The sequence below is a fragment of the Hyla sarda genome, chromosome 1 (genome assembly GCF_029499605.1).
Source record: "Hyla sarda isolate aHylSar1 chromosome 1, aHylSar1.hap1, whole genome shotgun sequence".
NCBI classification, from domain to species: Eukaryota; Metazoa; Chordata; class Amphibia; order Anura; family Hylidae; genus Hyla; species Hyla sarda.
The window spans coordinates 336,684,082-336,704,653 of NC_079189.1; the positions used below are offsets into that span (position 1 = coordinate 336,684,082).

At 43.4% G+C, this 20,572-nt stretch overlaps 1 protein-coding gene across 1 annotated transcript in view; it reads left to right on the forward strand.

Annotated features, from left to right (window-relative positions):
• Positions 1-2,169: 2,169 nt before the first annotated feature.
• Positions 2,170-20,572, forward strand: part of SLC44A1 (solute carrier family 44 member 1) — a 158,734-nt gene continuing 140,331 nt past the window's right edge. Inside the window, exon 1 of the mRNA XM_056520228.1 lies at positions 2,170-2,620. Within this exon, the coding sequence (XP_056376203.1) occupies positions 2,597-2,620 (24 nt within the window). The 5' untranslated portion in view covers positions 2,170-2,596. The remainder of the gene's footprint in view (positions 2,621-20,572) is intronic.

Here is a 20,572-nt window from a genome sequence, read left to right on the forward strand (position 1 = left end):
ACGAGGGGACATTTTACAACATCCACATACAGGAGAAGAGATTAAGATCAGACATTTTCCACCTTTTATTCGAGGAATGTTATTTCTGTCATCAAGTGCCCTTGCGGTCTCCTATACGTTGGGGAGACCACCCAGCGTGTAGGGGACAGCATAAATTGGCACAAATCGAGCATTCGATGTAAAAATCTATATCCGATCCCCTACCACTTCGAAAAAGCAGGGCATAATATTGCCCAACTAAAATTCCAGGTGATTGACAGGGTGGAACTCCCACAGAGAGGAGGGAATTTGAAAAAACTACTACTGAAAAATGAAGCTTACTGGATCCATAAATTGGATACTGTTACGCCGAGCGCTCCGGGTCCCTGCTCCTCCCCGGAGCGCTCGCGGCGTTCTCCTCTCTGCAGCGCCCTGGTTAGACCCGCTGACTGGGAGCGCTGCACTGACACTGCCGGCGGGGATGCGATTCGCATAGCGGGACTGCATCCCAATCTGCTCACCTGTCCCGGTCCCCGGCTGTCACGTCCTGGCGCGCGCGGCTCTGCTCTATAGGGCGCGCGTGCGCCAGCTCTCTAAGATTTAAAGGGCCAGTGCACCACTAATTGGTGCCTGGCCCAATCAGTGTAATTAACTCCCACCTGCTCCACGCCTTTATAACCTCACTTCCCCTTCGCAGCATTGCCGTATCTTGTTGCCTTGTGCCAGTAAAAACGTTTTGTGTATGTCCCAAGCCTGTGTTCCAGACCTTCTGCTGTTGCCCGTCTATGACCCTTGCTGCCTGCCCTGACCTTCTGCTACGTCCGACCTTGCTCTTGCCTTGTCCTTCTGTACCGCGCCTGTCTCAGCAGTCAGAGAGGTTGAGCCGTTACCGGTGGATATGACCTGGTTGCTACCGCCGCAGCAAGACCATCCCGCTTTGCGGCGGGCTCTGGTGAATACCAGTAGCAACTTAGAACCGGTCCACCGGTACGGTCCACGCCAATCCCTCTCTGACACAGAGGATCCACCTCCAGCCTGGCAGATACAGTAGAACCCAGGGGTATGAATCGTAACTATGGACTAAAACAATTGCTAGAATTTACTAATGTCGCCTTTTTCCCCGAGATTTGATACTTTGTGTAAATTTTTGTACATATTTTTTACTAACACAAATGTATCCCTCTGTTTTAGATACAATGTAGAGAATAACAAGCAATTATTACGGTCAAGAATTGTGACCTGAGATATAGGTTTGCACGTTCCTTTTTTTCCTTAGTTTTTTCTGTTTTTCATGATGCACCGGGACATTCTATGTCCTTTTGTTTATTGTTTTGTGTTTCCAGGTTAGCATTAGTTGACACCTGTATAGAATTAGCACCTACGGAACAGCCCACCGGATGGGGCAGGTTTCCTTTAAATTGTACTGTGTATTCACCTGTGAGCATTACGGTTGATAAGGGCTTGTGGCTGAAATGCGTCCTGAAAAAAGATTCTGCAATTATTCGTGAGTGCCGAGACTTGATTCCTTCTATTCCAGTCGTTTTCTGGTCTGCGAGCACCACCAGGTATACACGAGTGCCGACTCCATCTAGTCCGAGAAACTGAAGGCGACTGGCGCCCACTGAATCAGTTTCACTACAGCCATGTGGACATTGCAAGTCCCATAGACAATAAGATTCCACCATAAAAAAAATGATCAAGATCTGCTGCAGAAATTCTTTCATGTGCAACGTGCAGCGCAATCCTAGTAATAGCAATGGGAATTTCTGTGTTGAATTCTGCTCAGAAATTCTGTAGCATAAACCTTAGACTGAATTAGTTTAGTCTTCCAATGGAATCCGATTCCGCAGTGTAAATTCTGTAGTGTGTATTGATTAACAGAATCCCCTTGAGATCAATGGGAAGCTGCTGCAAACGGAATCCGCATGAAATTCTGTAGTGTGAATAGGCCCATAGAAGGATAATGTTTTACCCATTGACAAGTGACCACGTCAGCCAATAGCGGCTCGTGGTGGTTGCGTGTTTTCTATAGTGACCACTGCCACTTCATTACTGGTGACAATTATCTGTAATGTGCAGATGCCCAGAGATCTGTTTACCCCTCCAGCACAATGTAGGACTTTGCCGACAGGCCGTGCACTGAATAGGAAGGCAGAGGAGAGTCACATGACCAGCATGCAGCACGTGACTCTGACGTCACAACACCTACCAGGAGCAATTCATTCTAGACACAACCGTTCTAAACGCGACCGTGCCGGGCACAGGAGGAGGAGGAGGCGAGCGCCCAGCGTCCCCTGCCCGGTGTGTTGTCCCTGTACCCCCTGGCAGCAGCACCATGCCAGCCTGTGACCGGCGCAGCAGATGGGACTCGTCTTCCCCTTAGAAGCGGGCAGCGTTGTGGTCAGACAGCCCGTGTGCACTGCGGTCCCCGTCACTCCGCCACCGCCGCGGCTCTTTTACTTTTGAGTGTTTCCTGTTTTTGCACTGTGCCTCTCATCCTCCTCCTCCATTCCTTCATCTCACACCCTGCTGCCCGGGAGGGGTTGCTCCTTCCATTGGCCAGCCCCTGGGAATACCCCCATAGCCGGAGAGCGGGAGCCGCGGGCACTGCCGCACCATGGGATGCTGTGGGAGTACACAGGTGAGTGCTGACCCCGGCCCCCAGGGAATGGCAATGCAGGCCAAGGGGCAACACAGGGGAAGCGTCTAGCCTGGAGGAGACACTGAGGGACTTCTAGCCGCCAGCTCTGATCATTGGTACCATCTCTGGTGGTACCATGTATATCCACCAGACATATATGTTGTGTGCTATGGTCTGTACCCACCACAGTCCTCATCCACACCGCTATATGTTCACTGGAGTCCTCATTTACATCTGTATTCTATGGTATATAATATATCCACTGTATGATCTGTATCTACCATAACCCTAATCCAGAGACAGTATATGCTATACTCTATATCCATCGTAGTCCTCATCCGGGTATCTGTTATATACTATACACTATATACACTGGAGTCCTCATTTACATCTGTATTCTATGGTATATAATATATCCACTGTATGATCTGTATCTACCATAACCCTTATCCAGAGACAGTATATGCTATACTCTATATCCATCGTAGTCCTCATCCGGGTATCTGTTATATACTATACACTATATACACTGGAGTCCTCATTTACATCTGTATTCTATGGTATATAATATATCCACTGTATGATCTGTATCTACCATAACCCTAATCCAGAGACTGTATATGCTATACTCTATATCCATCGTAGTCCTCATCCGGGTATCTGTTATATACTATACACTATATACACTGGAGTCCTCGTTTACATCTATATTCTATGGTATATAATATATCCACTGTATGATCTGTATCTACCATAACCCTAATCCAGAGACAGTATATGCTATACTCTATATCCATCGTAGTCCTCATCCGGGTATCTGTTATATACTATACACTATATACACTGGAGTCCTCATTTACATCTGTATTCTATGGTATATAATATATCCACTGTATGATCTGTATCTACCATAACCCTTATCCAGAGACAGTATATGCTATACTCTATATCCATCGTAGTCCTCATCCAGACATCTGTTATATACTATACACTATATACACTGGAGTCCTCATTTACATCTATATTCTATGGTATATAATATATCCACTGTATGTTCTGTATCTACCATAACCCTAATCCAGAGACCGTATATGCTATACTCTATATCCATCGTAGTCCTCATCCAGACATCTGATATATACTATACACTATATACACTGGAGTCTTTATCCAGACATCTGATATATACTATACGCTATATACACTGTAGTCTTTATCCAGATATCTGTTATATACTATACGCTATATACACTGTAGTCTTTATCCAGACATCTAATATATACTATACGCTATATGTACTGTAGTCTTTATCCAGATATGTTATATACTATACGCTATATACACTGTAGTCTTTATCCAGACATCTGATATATACTATACGCTATATGTACTGTAGTCTTTATCCAGATATCTGTTATATACTATATGCTATATACACTGTAGTCTTCATCCAGATATCTGTTATATACTATACGCTATATACACTGTAGTCTTTATCCAGACATCTGATATATACTATATGCTATATACACTGTAGTCTTTATCCAGACATCTGATATATACTATATGCTATATACACTGTAGTCTTTATCCAGACATCTGATATATACTATACGCTATATACACTGTAGTCTTTATCCAGACATCTGATATATACTATATGCTATATACACTGTAGTCTTTATCCAGACATCTGATATATACTATATGCTATATACACTGTAGTCTTTATCCAGACATCTGATATATACTATACGCTATATACACTGTAGTCTTTATCCAGACATCTAATATATACTATACGCTATATGTACTGTAGTCTTTATCCAGATATGTTATATACTATACGCTATATACACTGTAGTCTTTATCCAGACATCTGATATATACTATACGCTATATGTACTGTAGTCTTTATCCAGATATCTGTTATATACTATATGCTATATACACTGTAGTCTTCATCCAGATATCATCTGTTATATACTATACGCTATATGTACTGTAGTCTTTATCCAGATATCTGTTATATACTATACGCTATATACACTGTAGTCTTTATCCAGACATCTGATATATACTATACGCTATATACACTGTAGTCTTCATCCAGATATCTGTTATATACTATACGCTATATACACTGTAGTCTTTATCCAGACATTTGATATATACTATACGCTATATGTACTGTAGTCTTCATCCAGATATCATCTGTTATATACTATACGCTATATACACTGTAGTCTTTATCCAGACATCTGATATATACTATACGCTATATACACTGTAGTCTTCATCCAGATATCTGTTATATACTATACGCTATATACACTGTAGTCTTTATCCAGACATCTGATATATGCTATACATTTTATCCACCGCAGCCCTTATCCAGACATATAATACATGCATCCTCATCCAGATCTGTTATGATATATTCTATACTGTATATCCACCGTAGTCTTCTTCCAGAAATCTGTTTTAATATATTCTATACTGTATATCCATTGTAGTCCTAGTCCAGATATGTAATATGATATATGCTATACTCTATCCACCGTAGTTCTAATCCAGATATCTGTCATGTGATATACTCTATATCCAATTTAGTCCTCGTCCAGATTACTGTTATATAATATATGCTTTACTTTATATCTACCGAAATCCACAACAGACATGTGATATTTGTACTCTATATCCACAATAGTCCTTACGCGGACATCTGATATATACTATACTCTATATCCAACATAGTCTTCATCCAGACATCTGTTTTATGATATACGCAATGCTCAATATCCACAATAGTCCTTATGAGGACATCTGATATATATATTGTACTCTATACCTACCATAGTCCTCATCCAGACATGTGATATTTGCTGTACTTTATATCCACAATAGTCCTTATGAGGACATCTGATATATATATATATATATGGTACTCTATACCTACCATAGTCCTCATCCAGACATGTGATATTTGCTGTACTTTATATCCACAATAGTCCTTATGACAGTGTTTCCCAACCAGGGTCCGTCCAGCTGTTGCAAAACTACAACTCCCAGCATGCTGGACAGCCGAAGGCACCCTGGTTGAAAAACACAGGCATTCACACCACGTTTTTGCAATACAGTTCCTGTATACGTTTTCAATGTGAAAACCAAATGGAACCGTATGCATTGATCCTCCATTGAAAACTGTATGCCAAAAGATGCATCCGTTTTGAGTCTTGTGTGGTCTTGTCCTTCCCCCCCCCCCGTACCCAAAACCATAGCCTACCACGGTTTTTGGTCCGGGTTAAAAACCGTATTAAACTGTACTTTTTTTTTTTTTTAAACATGGGAGTCAATGGGAACTGTACAGAACCGTATGTGTGTACGGTTCCATCCGGTTTTCACCATACGGTTTTTGACTTTGCACAGTTTTTTTTCTTGGTATTTCAGTCAAACAAGTGAAACTTTTTTCATAATGGAATGAAAAGTTAAAAACGTATACGTTTTTTTCCTTAAAAAAACAGATGCAACCGGACTTTGTTTTTTCAAACCGTATATGTGTTAAAATTTGTACACACGTTTTGATACAGTTTAGTCCGGTTTTGAGGAATCAGTTTTTCATCAAAAACCTGATACGGGAACTGTATTGCAAAAACGTGGTGTGAATGCACCCAGGACATCTGAATTTGCTGTACTCTATATCCACCATATATTGCTCATTAAAAGATCTCTCTTATGTTCTGATCTATATCCATCGTTGTCCTCCTTTGGACATCTGTGTTATATGTTATGATCTATATCCACTGTAGTCATCCACACATCTATGTTAAAGCTCTGTGTGAGAGCAGTCTATTAAATGCCATGAGCTCTTTATAGAGACTTGGGGAGTGTCCCCCCATGACAACACTGACTGGGTTAGTAACAAGGAGCTATGGTATGTCTATCTTAAAGGGGTACTCCGCTGCCCTACTTCGGAAGCTCCGCTCCCCAGCGTCCGGAAGTTTCTTGCTGCGTGTGGGCTTCCGTGTTCAGGGCCGCCCCTCGTGACGTTACACCCGCCCCCTTCCCATAGACTTTCGTTGAGGGGGCGGGCGTGACATCACGAGGGGTGGCCCTGAACAAGGAAGCCTGCACGCAGCGTTCGGAACAAGAAACTTCCGGATGCTGGGGAGCGGAGCTTCCGAAGCAGGGCAGCGGAGTACCCCTTTAATGAAGTCCTATATTGAGGACAGCTGCTTCGGTGTGGGGCACCTGTGAATGGCACGTCCATGTGAACTGTAGAAGGTGATGGCTTGTGGTAGCTGTGTATGCCCTTTCTATGATGCTTGTACATTCTTATAGTTTAATTTTCATGGACCTTTAGGGCATGATGCAGTATGGTGAACATGTGGCACGTTCTAATGGGCACCTGCCCCAATGTTTCACGTATGTTTTAAGGCAGTCATAGTGGCTGGCATTCATCATTGTAGGTGTAAGTGAAGCATTTATCATTGTAGGTGTAAGTGAAGCATTTATCATTGTAGGTGTAAGTGAAGCATTCATCATTGTAGGTGTAAGTGAAGCATTCATCATTGTAGGTGTAAGTGAAGCATTTATCATTGTAGGTGTAAGTGAAGCATTTATCATTGTAGGTGTAAGTGAAGCATTCATCATTGTAGGTGTAAGTGAAGCATTCATCATTGTAGGTGTAAGTGAAGCATTTATCATTGTAGGTGTAAGTGAAGCATTCATCATTGTAGGTGTAAGTGAAGCATTCATCATTGTAGGTGTAAGTGAAGCATTTATCATTGTAGGTGTAAGTGAAGCATTTATCATTGTAGGTGTAAGTGAAGCATTTTTTACACTTTTTTTGTGTGCTGGTAATGTGTAGGAGCACCACATTTATTAAATGGTCACAGAGCATGTGATACATTTTGTGTAGGTCACATTTTCTGAAATTCTCTCTTCACATACACCAAAAAGCTAAGTCTGGGCTGTGAGACTTTTCAGTGGCTTTGCGCCTTTTCTGCGCCTTTTCACAAAAAAAGGCGCAGTTCATAAAACCCTTCCATATCATGTGTATTGCCCAAATCAGTGGATTGCAACTCAAAATCGGCAGAAATGTGTAAACCAAAAGGCGCAAATAAACCCTGCTTGTGCCTGTTTTGCGCTTTTTCTAGACACTGATAAATGTCAGCCATTGTGCCTAAATTCTGATTACACCATATTTGGTACATTTGACACAGCGGTGCCAGTATCCGCTACCATTTGCGCACACATCCACTTGTGTATACATGTGCCCCAGTTGATGTAGAACAATGTCAGTCTCCAGATCTGTTTTCAGACTATGTTTCAATCTCTGTCCTTATCACGTTTCCTGATGTACAGGATAGATACCGTGAATGTCCCCTTTACATGTCAAGTCTTGCTGCCATTTAACCCTTGCTCTGCAGCCTTTAGTTGATGTGCTATGAAGGTTTTAACAACTGCAAGGTAAAGGTTACTGCCCTGTAATGTTTGCCTCTTGTGTAGCCTTCCTTTTTCTGCTATGTAGCAGTTCTTTAGTATCTTCCATGCACACATTGAAATACCAGGCTGCATCATGCCATGCCGATGTTCTATATATGGGTTGTAGTGGGAAGACATAGGATGATCTAGTTTTCAGCTTGTGTGGTTGGGCTCTCATATATGACAGAATCAGCTGATGCGTTTCAAGTACTGAGAGTAAGGTCACCCCTCTGAAATCCAGGTCAGGTAGGATTTATTGTAAGCCTGCTGAGAATTCTCATCCTGTCCTGCCAGGCTGGATACCATGACACATGCCTTCTCCTGTGGGATTCTTCTTGCTGCCCTGGTTATCGGGCGTACTCATGTAGTATTGCAGTGCTGTGGCAGTCATGGGGAGCAGCAGAGCATCCATCAGTTCTTCCCTGTCTTCACGAGTGATGGACACCTTTCTGCATAGTAAACACAGCACTTCAGCACTGAGCTGCTGTCACTCCTGAGGATGCTATCCTCTCTCTTGATGCACTAGACGTCTATTATAGTGATCAAACAGTACATATTATCACTGTGGAGTCTTAAGAATCTTGCCTTGTAGATGTCTCCTCTGTTCACACTAACATCATTATGGAGCCAGGGCAAGTATGTAGAGTATCCTGATAAATCCTCACCAATGCCAGTGATTTATAGTGAATGGGGGCTGTCAGCTACCCCAGAGGGCTTTTTTCCCCATCTAAATGACCAGGACCCCTGAGAGGTAAAAACGCAATTGTTCTGAATGAGCAACTCTCGGCATCGATAGGGTCAACTCTCCAGTCAAGTTAGTGTCAGGGAAACCCAGTGCTACGATGGATTTTAGTGAAGAGTTGAGCATCCATCTGTCACCAACATCCCTTTCTTACACGTTAGATGATGATATTGTCTCAGATGTATTTAGTGACTATATTTGTCCTTATGTTTCAGTGACTGGTAGTACAGTGTTCATTGTGTGACTGATAAATGGCACTGTTTATAAAAGTTTATTCTGCAGACCAGTACTGTTTGGTACAATGGGAGCAATATATGGTTTTTAAAATCTGTTCTTGTGCCATGCCATCAAAAGGGTTTCCCCACCATAGCAAGTGATGCCATACCAGTGGGGTACACCATGCTTTGTAATCTTGGACTCCAGTCATACTCACAATGGAGTTTTACTGCTAAAGCTGGCTATACAGTTAAGACAATTGTTGTCCAAACGTCTCCTGGCTCCTCCATACACTTGCTGCTGCCAGATACCCATAGCATTGGTTTATCTCCCTGAGAACAAAGGGATCTTGTAGTTGTAATCCCACATTCTGATCCTTCTTGCATAGGCAGAAGGCCCCCATACACATTAGATGGGCAGTTAAAATCTGCAGGTTGAGCTGACACCCGCTGATTTCACATGGATAGAGCTGTAAGTGTAGCCAGGGTAGGGAGAAAAAGTGTCAGACAGATGCCAATTCAACATATTCAGGGCCACAGTATGCTGGACAGTGCTGTGGTTTATCCATTTTTAGGCTCTTTTTACACCATATTTTTTGTTTCCTCATATGTTTCAAGAACATAAAGACGCCTTGTGATGTGTCCACTTAACAGAGCCATGAGGGCTTGTTCATCTGCAAGGCCAATTGCACAGTGCTCTCTACATTACAACTGACATTTGTAGGTCAGTATGATTAAAGTGGTATCTTTTTTATTATGTAGCTTTTGTTTTATTTTACTACTTTTAACCCCTTAAGGACGCCGCCTGTTTTTACCCTAATGATGACGCTACATTTTTCAAGTATGTCGTGTCTTTTTATGTGGTAATACATTTTGGAATGCTTCCACTGCTCCAAGCATTCTGAGATAGTTTTTTGTGACATATTGTACTTTAAAGCATTACTGTCATTAGTAATAAAACGTTATCAAATTTTTAAAGTCAGTGAAGTAATGTACCCTAAAACCTGTATGCATGTTTTTATACCTTTTTGAATTATGTTTTACGATGCACACTTTTCCGGCAGTATTTCTTCAGGAGCATGTCGGACCCCTCCCTCTCCCTTGTCATGAGGCCTGCACAAAATAGGTCCACGGAAGACCCATTCACACCAATGCAAGGGTTCACAATGTGGTATTCCGGAGCACGAAAATTCTGTAGTATGAACATACCCTTAGTTGGCCATCTGTGTGTAAAAGTACACCAGGCTGTGTTTTCCTTTACAAAAAAAACAAAACTTTTTTTTTTTTTTTAATCTAGTCTGTAGTGGTCCCTGGGTCTGTTCAGTGTAAACAGATACTCCCAGTGCACGCTGTATGACAGCGGTCTCAAGCTCAAATTATTTCTGGGCCGCTGGAGGTAGAGGCTGGGTGAGGCTGGGCTGCATCAAATATTAGGTACCACATTAGGTAGGCAGCATAGGTCCCCCACATTAGGTAGGCATTGGCCCCCACAGGCATACCGCCTGCAGCCATACAGTATATGGGTAGATGCTGTATGTCTGTGTACTGCCCCACCATTCCTCCCGCCCAGGTCTGGATCTACTCTACTTCTATGACCTATGGGCACCGAAGCTGACAAGCCATAGGCAACTTACTATGCCGACCAGCGTGTGCATCCTCCTACTTTGCTCCGCTCTTAGGGGCACACGGCAAGGATGTCAGTTACGTCCCTGCGTGCGCTACCCCCCGGAAGCCTCTACTTTTTTTTTTTTTTATGTGGCCTTGGGCCCGCAGAGGAGTAACCGGGACATCCTTGTGTCCCGAAAAGATCTTTCAAGACATAGGAATTTCCGAACTCCTGACGGGGGGAAATTAATCTCACAGGGGAATCAAGATATCTTTGCGGGCCTCCGTTGGGCCGTGAGTTTGAGACCCCTGGGGTCTGATAGCTCTGCATGATCTCTCTAGACTATGGCAGAAACCCATATACATCAGCCAGAGTATTGAATATGAGCACCGCCATCTCCTTTTTATGACCGCTTATCTTCTAGCAGTACCCTCATACACGTTACATCAACTGACATTTGTTGAATGTCTAATAAGCAGCTAATATCTGTGGTTACCCCCTCGTTCCCTCAAAGAATTCGATCATCTTTCACCAGTTTCCTAATCAATAATGGTGGTCTTTTGTCCTTCGGTTATACACAGGGTGCCGGTGTGCGGTCTCTCTTTCTTGCATTCACCAGTTTTCTAATGGACAGTATTTAATTTGACACTCGCATTTAGGTCCTACACCCACCAGTAGGGGAAACTTTGTTACAAAATCAAAACAACTGTAGAAAATAAACCTATGCCACAAACACCTAAATCACTATAGGGGTTTATTTATTTATTATGTGTGATTTATCTTTATTTTTTTAATTAGTAAAATTGGCAAATATTCCCACAATGTTTGCGCAAGCTTCAGCTTTTGTGGAAAAATTGTCAATTTTTGCTCGCCCTGGACGATCCCACTTGAAAGATTTAAGCTTGGATGGTGACAAAAAATATTTTCAACCACTATAAGGAGATTTATGAAAACCTGTGTAGAGGTTGAGTGGTGCAGTTGCCTATCAAATCCTATTTGAAAAAAAAAAGCCATCTATCTTCCTCTACACAGGTTTTGATAAGTCTCCCCATAGCCCCCACTGTATAATATAGTAGTTAACAACAAACTTACATATCACTGGATAAGATACATCAAATCTGAACTTTGTGTCTGCCTCTGTTTTTCTTATGGGTGTTGTCCTGTTATCAGTTTAACAATTATTTTTTCTCCATTAAAATAAGTAAACTTAAAAGGGTGGAGAACTGGTGCAGAAATCTTTTTTTTTTTTTTTTGTATTTGTTAAATGGGCACATACAAAAACTTTATGAGGGGCATTTACTAAGGGGTTTAGTAATTTTTTTTGGACTATTTTTGGCGCAAAATTGTCGCAATTGCGCCTACCCTATTTTTCGTGCGACTTTCTCTAGCAAGAGCTAGAAAGTAAAAAAAAAAAATGTAATAAGCACACAAACACACACACACACACACACACACACACACACACACTAAACGCCGTTTACTACTATTCTGAGCCATGACTACAATTTAGTTATTGAATTATTTAGATGTGGTGAAAAAGCTAAAAAAAAAAAAAAAAAAAAAAAAAAACTCAAACAAAAGATCCAGAAGGAAACCAGCAGCCAAACCTATTTAGACAGCAGGAAAAAGGAACAGACTATTTTTTCTACTACATGAAGTAAATTTCCCACTTTTGCCTATGTGTGCCAAATTTATTAACGCCGTGCAACAATTTAGTAAATTTGTCGCACATAGTCAAAAATGAAGTAGAAAAAAACAGGGTAAAAACCAGACTACATAGTAAAAGATTAGTAAATGCCCCTCTATATGTTGTACATCTTGGCAAAACATTAACCTTTCTAATATACTTCATAAGAAAATTAGTATTTCCTTTTTTATACACTGCTCAAAAAAATAAAGGGAACACTAAGATAACGCATCCTAGATCTGAATGAATGAACTAATCGTATGAAATACTTTCTTCTTTACATAGTTAAAGGGGTTATCCAGCATAAGGTGATTTTAGTACGTACCTGGCAGACAGTAATGGACTTGCTTAGGAAGGATCTGCACTTGTCTTGGGGCTCAATGGCTATGTTGTGAGATTACCATAACACTGTGGCTAGCTTTTTGTGAACTGGTATTTCCTGCTTGACTTTTCTTTTTCTGACTACAAATCCCATAATTCCATCTTCCTCCCTCCCACACATCAGCCACTCCACCCATTGAAACATAAATGAGCTGCATCCATTCAGATCAGTGTGGTTTTCAATCAGGGTGCCTACAGCTGTTGAAGATTGATCTCTCTCCCACCAAGCGATCCCTCCACCCACTGAAGCAGACAGTCTCCCTGTCATCAGCTGACTAGTGAGTCACGTCTCGGCCGCATTGCAAGCTGGGAAAAATCTGAGACCACTGTCATTTTGTATGCTGGTAAAAATAAATATTGGGGTGAAAATCACATAAGAATTGTGAGAAAACCATCACACACAGGTACAGACACTATATTATGAACTACACAAACTTTACAGCCCCTGTAGCATAATCAAATAAAAAAAATCTTGGAATACCCCTTTAAATGTGCTGACAACAAAATCACACAAAATGTATCAATGGAAATCAAATTTATCAACCGATGGAGGTCTGGATATGGAGCCCCTATGGCCTCCCTTCAATGCCTAGGCATGCTCCTGATGAGGTGGCTGATGGTCTCCTGAGGGATGTCCTCCCAGACCTGGGCTAAAGCATCTGCCAACTCCTTGACAGTCTGTGGTGCAAAGTGGCATTGGTTGATGGAGCAAGACATGATGTCTCAGATGTGCTCAATTGGATTCAGGTCTGGGGAATGGGCGGGCCAGTCCATAGCATCAATGCCTTCCTGTTGCAGGAACTGCTGATACACTCCAGCCACATGAGGTCTAGCATTGTCTTGCATTAGGAGGAACCCAGGGCCAACCGCTCCAGCTTATGGTCTCACAAGGGGTCTGAGGATCTTATCTCGGTACCTAATGGCAGTCAGACTACCTCTGGCAAGCACATGGAGGGCTGTGCGGCCCACCCAAAGAAATGCCACCTCACACCATTACTGACCCAACACCAAACCGATCATGCTGGAGGATATTTCAAGCAGCAGAACGTTCTCCACAGCATCTCCAGACTCTGTCACGTGCTCAGTGTGAACCTGCTTTCATCTGTGAAGAGCACAGGGCGCCAGTGGCGAATTTGCCAATCTTGGTGTTCTCTGGCAAATGCCAAACATCCCACACGGTGTTGCGCTGTAAGCACAACCCCAACCTGTGGATGTCTGGCCCTCCTACCACCCTCATGGAGTCTGTTTCTGACCCGCCCGCACCTCCCCCACTGCACCGCGACCGCAGCCCCCACCCCGACCCGCCACACCGCGATCGCCCCCCCCCCCGAGCCGCCGCACCGCACCCCCCACCGCACCGCCCCGGCCCCATTGCCTCCCCCATCCCCGGTTTTATAATTACCTGTTCCAGGGGCCCACGCTACTTCTGGCTCCTCCTGCATACTGTGTTACGCTGTGCGCAATGACGAGTGACGTAACGTGCGCGACGTGACGTCATAGTCAGTGCGCACAGTGACAGCTCAGGAGGACGCCACCGGAGCCAGATGTAGAGTGGACCCCGGTGTGGTGGGGGGTGCGACATGGTGCGGCGGTAGGGGAGCGGTGGCGGTGATAGGACTCAGGACCCCCGGACAGGCAGGGGGAGAGAAGCGGACGGCGGCCTATGGCACCGCAAAAGCCACTGCAGTGCATTGATTTAAAGCGCCCGCTTTAAATCAATGATCTGCAGCGGTGTCACGGGGGGGGATAAATAGCCGATAATATATACCGGAATATCGGTATAAGCTATCGGCCCTAACCTCCACCGATTATCGGTATCGGCTCCAAAAAAACGATATTGATCGATCCCTAGTGGACACATGCACATTTGTGGCCTGCTGGAGGTCATTTTGCAGGGCTCTGCCAGTGCTCCTCCTGCTTCTCCTTGCACAAAGACAGAGGTAGCGGTCCTGCTGCTGGGTTGTTGCCCTCCTACGGCCGCCTCCACGTCTCCTGATGTACTGGCCTGTCTCCTAGTAGCGCTTCCATGCTCTGGACACTACGTCGACAGACACAGCAAACCACCTTGCCACAGCTCCCATTGATGTGCCATCCTGGATGAGCCGCACTACCTGAGCCACTTGTATGGGTTGTGGACTCCGTCTCATGCTACCACTAGAGTGAAAGCACCGCAAGCATTGAAAAGTGACCAAAACATCAGCCAGGAAGCATAGGAACTGAGAAGTTGTCTGTGGTCACCACCCGCAGAACCACTCCTTTATTGGCAGTGTCTTGCTAATTGCCTATAATTTCCACCTGTTGTCTGTTCCATTTGCATAGCAGCATGTGAAATTGATTGTCAATCAGTGTTGCTTCCTTAGTGGACAGGTGATTTCATAGAAGTGTGATTGACTTGGAGTTACATTGTGTTGTTTAAGTGTTCTGTTTTTTTTGTTGGTTATTTTGAGCACTGTAGAAATCATCATGGCTTTGTCCAAGCTGAAGCACAGGCATGGACAAAGTCCAGTAAGTGAGGGTGGGCTAATACTCCTCTGTGCTCTGTCCTGTCTGATAGCACTCCTCTGGGCTCTGTCCTTTCTGATAGCACTCCTCTGGGCTCTGTCCTTTCTGATAGCACTCCTCTGGGCTCTGTCCTTTCTGATAGCACTCCTCTGGGCTCTGTCCTTTCTGATAGCACTCCTCTGGGCTCTGTTCTGTCTGATGGCACTCCTCTGGGCTCTCTCCTGTCTGATGGCACTCCTCTGGGCTCTCTCCTGTCTGATAGCACTCCTCTGGGCTCTCTCCTGTCTGATAGCACTCCTCTGGGCTCTCTCCTGTCTGATAGCACTCCTCTGGGCTCTCCCCTGTCTGATAGCACTCTGCTAGTCCACCCTCACTTACTGGACTTTGTCAATGCCTGTGCTTCGACTTGGACAAAGCCATGATTTTATGAGCCATTATTTTTATAATAAGGAAAAAAAATTCTTATGAAGTATATTAGAAAGGTTAATGTTTTGCCAAGATGTACCACTTATAGAAAGTTTTGAATATTACAGTGTCCATTTAAAGGGGTTATACAAGGAATAGAAAAACAGAGCTACTGCCTTTCAAAAACAGCTCCTTGTCTATCTCCAGGTTGGGTGTGGTTTTACATCTTGACTCCATTTTCTTCAATGGAACTGAGCTGCAGAACCACACCCAACCTGGAGACAGATCAGGAGCCTTTTTTAAAAGGAAGTAGCTCCTGTTTTTCTATTCCTGCATAACCCCTTTAACTCCTTAAGGACGCAGGGGGTATCTGTACGTCCTGCTCCCACGATATAACGTGGGATCATCGGGTCGCTCCTGGTGGCTAACGGTAGCAGGGACCCGTGGCTAAAAATTATTTAACCCCTTCCCTAATAAAAGTTTGGTTCACCCCACTTTTCCCATAAAAAAAACAAAAACAAACAAACATATGTGGTATCGCCCTGTGCGTATATGTCCGAAATATAAAAATATATAATTAATTCTGCATGGTCAATGGCGCACGTAAAAATATTCCAAAGCCCAAAATAGTGTATTTTTGGTCACTTTATACCATAAAAAATGTAGAAAAAGCGATCAAAAAGTAAGATCAAAACAAACATGGTACCGATAAAAACTTCAGATCACAGCACAAAAAAATGAGCCCTCATACTGCCCCTTATACAGAAAAATAAAAAAGTTATAGGGGTCAGAAGATGACATTTTTAAATGTATACATTTTCCTACATGTAGTTATGATTTTTTCCAGAAGTACGACAAAATCAAATCTATATAAGTAGGGTATCATTTTAATCGTATGGACTTGCAGAATAAAGAGAAGGTGAAAATGTTGCACGGTGATTTTTTTTTTTTTGTTTCGCCGTAGATTTATGGGTAAAATGACTGATGTCACTGCAAAGTACAATTGAAGGAGCAAAAAATAAGCCATCATATGGATTTTTTGGTGGAAAATTGAAAGGGTTATGATTTTTAAAGGAGGAAACAACGAAAATCCAAAAACTGAAAAACCCTGCGTCCTTAAGGGGTTAAAGGCCTTGCAATAAGTAGATGAGATTTTATGGCTAATCACATTTTGTGGCCTTCAGAATCACAGTCGGCAGCACCTCTCCCTGGGTAAACTGGATCTGCACGACAATAATGTAAATGAACAGCTGTATGAACGATTGTCTGTGCAGCCATTCACTTCTAATAATTGGGCCTTGTATTACATACGCAGATTGGCTTGTACATAGCCGATCAGCACTTGTATCGGGCTGTCAGCTGCCCGTGTTGAAGGAGCCTAAAATACAGTTAACAGGATAAGCATAGATATTAGCAAGTGTAAACATAGAGTAGGCAGTCTACAAATGCACCACCTTTATCAGTGTCCTGCTCATCATGAGACTGTCTAATCTAAGTTTAGACCATTTGAAGGTGCCTTATTTTAAAGCAAGAAGTGTGCACCGAGATTTGGCTTTTTCTGTTGCACAGCAGTACGTTTTAGCCACTCATTTTTCTGCAAATCCACACTCACTTTTTATCAGATAAGACACAACAGTGTCTAAACCAGTTTTTTGCACCGATTGAGCCAGGTTTATGGCATATGCAGTGTTTATTTTCTCTAATGTATGCTTTGCTAGATACACTGAACATTGGAGTGCACGGCACATTTTATCTGACTGCAGTTGTTCTGAATAGAAAATTCAGAAGGAAAAAAATATTCATCCGTTACTTCCTTTAGGATAGGGTCACACGTAGCAGATCCACAGCGTATTTTACACTGCAGATCTGCTGATGACCGACCTTTATAGTGTGCCTGCTTTGTCTGCTCGTTGCAGCAATCCCCCACTACGAGCAGACACACAGGGATGTGCGAGTCGCACGTGCAGTATATTTAGCACATGGAGCAAGGGGAGCGACCGTGAGGTCTGTGAGTAAACTGCGTGCACATGGCGACTCGCAGGTCCCTGTGTGTCTGCTCTTAGCAGGCAAAGCAGGAGGCTCACTATTGGGTCTGTCATCAGCAGTTTGCAGCTTAAAATATTCTGCAGATCCATTACGTGTGACCCTACCCTAATGGTTTATTCACACGTACATAGTTGTTGGCCAGGTTTTAAAGCTGCAGATTTGGAGTTATGTTTAGTCATTTAGTTAATATTGAGTTGTGCGGCATAAAATGTGCAGCCTCAAATATGTGCACGTTACTGTGCGTATAAATAGACCCTTAGGGTACGTTCACACGTGCGGATTTTCGCCGCATATTTTGCTGTGGATCCGCCGCTGAAGGACCTCCTAAATGCTGCCTTTACATGTGCCTACTCTTGCCGCTCCGAGCAGACACACTACGATGTGCGAGTCGCCCCGCATGCACGGTGTACACATCGCAGCCCCTCCCCCTGCTCAATGAGCTAGGCAGAGAGCTGCCGCGATATGAGAGTATACTGCTCATGCGCGCGGCGAGTCGCACATCGCAGTGTGTCTGCTCGGAGTGGTTTATTGCCGCTGCGAGCAGGCACATGTAAAGGAAAAATACAGAGGGTCCTTCAGTGGTGGATCCCCAGCGAAATCCGCTTCGAAAATCCGCACGTGTGAACGTACCCTAAGGAAATACTGAACAAGTGATACCTATTGCCCTACCGTTATCTATTTCTCTGCCTTCAGTAGGCTGCCTTTTTTTTTTTTTGTTGCAGTTTACAGGCTAATTCTGGCCACCAAATAGTTCTGAAGATATGGTGGCAAGTGTTGGGGGAAAAAAACTGTCTCCTAAAAAGAAATGACTTTGGAAAGACCCGATGGGCATTCGGGTTGGAATAAAGGATGGTGGGTGTAATCTTTTCTTTAAATACAGTATTCGCATTAAGGCTGCAATGGTAGCCGCTAGATACCCCTTGTTCTATGGAAAAGAATGACGTCATCCAATTTTTGTTTCCTACCATGGTAACAAGTGTACAAACAATCCACCATCTTCTAGGCGATATATATAACACTGTATACAGGTAGTCACTGGATAAAGTATGTGTCCTACAGATGTAGACTACAGGAATGTTAAAAGGCAGTGAAATCTGCATTATGGCCTAAATGAATTTCTTGGAAGGCCAGCAGTTGTCTTTGGAGCAGGCAGCGTATGCACACACCAGTTCCTCCTGGATAAATCTCATCAGTCTGGCTCGGGAAGGCTCCGTGGCTCATGGCAGGTCATTATTTTCACAGTGGTTTAACACTTACAAGAGTACTGCGAATTTATTGAAGTTTACGTTTCTCATCGGTTTCCGCTGTCTTAAGGAAATCTCTTAAGGAAATAAATGCTTCAGCGTGGTTTCTTGCTCTATCACTGGTTATTTTTCTTACAAAGCCTTATGTTTTTATCTGCTTTAAATGGTGAACATGTCATATAGTTAAATGATGTAGCAGACTGCTGTAGTAAAATGTATACAGTAAAAATGTAGTCATTACATTGGGATTATTGGTATTATTGGTAATGATTCTAACATGTTCTTACTTTCTTTCTATGCTAGTCTGGTTCTCATGATATAGGGATTTAACTATTTGATTGACAGTTGTCAGGTGAGGGGAACTTAAAAATGTAAAAAAAAAAAAAATCTACCTACATGGTGGTGGGATCAGAAAGCTTCTAATTAGAGATGAGCGAACTTACAGTAAATTCGATTTGTCACAAAATTCTCGGCTCGGCAGTTGATGACTTTTCCTGCATAAATTAGTTCAGCTTTCAGGTGCTCCGATGGGCTGGAAAAGGTGGATACAGTCCTAGGAGACTCTTTCCTAGAAATGTATCCACCTTTTCCAGCCCACCGGAGCACATGAAGGCTGAACTAATTTACGCAGGATAAGTTATCAACTGGCGAGCCGAGAAGTTTGTGACGAATTGAATTTACTGTAAATTCGCTCAACTTTACTTATAATCCAAACCCCTGAGCCTAGCATTCACACTCCTTTTTGCAATAAAATTCCTGCCGATCTGACAATTCAGTGAAAAGTATAGATGGTCAACCAAATGGCAAAATAGGAATTCGGTGTGCAACAAGAAAGTAAAACCACTGTTGGAATCTTTGCACTTGGCTACTAGGTGATGTTTGATGATGATCTGTTATAGTGTTCTGATATGACAGAGTATAATGTCTGCAGCTAATGTAGCTAACAGTACCGCTCCGACCAGGGCTGTGGAGTCGGTAGATAAATGTTCCGACTCGGACTCCTCTGTATTAATATGTGAATGTATTTTATACATTCCTTGAAGGAAAGAAAGGCAACATACATGTCATTACCACAGGACTACTGGCTGGGAAGCCAGCAGTCTACTGTATTGAACAGTTTGTGTGCTGATCTGCTGCTGAAGTTAGGGCAGTGGGAGGATCCAGGAAGGGACATTTATTATAAAGCATAGTTTCCCTAGTAGAATCTCAGTCAAGTTTAAAGGGGTACTCTGCCCCTAGACATCTTATCTCCTATCCAAAGGATAGGGGATAAGATGTCATATCGCCGGGGTCCTGCTGCTGGGGACCCCCGGGATCGCCACTGAGGCACGTGCTTTCATTACTTCACAGAGCGAGTTCGCTCTGTGTGTAATGATGGGCTATACAGGGGATGGAGCAGCGTGACATCATGGCTCCGCCCCTCGTGACATAACAGCCCGCCGCCTTAATGCAAGTCTATGGCAGGGGGCATGACGACCCCCACGCCCCTTCCCATAGACTTGTATTGAGGGGGCGGGCCATGACATCATGGGGGGCGGAGCCGTGATGTAACGATGCTCTGGCCCCTGTATTGCCTGTCATTACTCGCTCGCTCTGTGCAGTAATGAGCGCGCGGTGCCGCAGCGGCGATCCCAGGG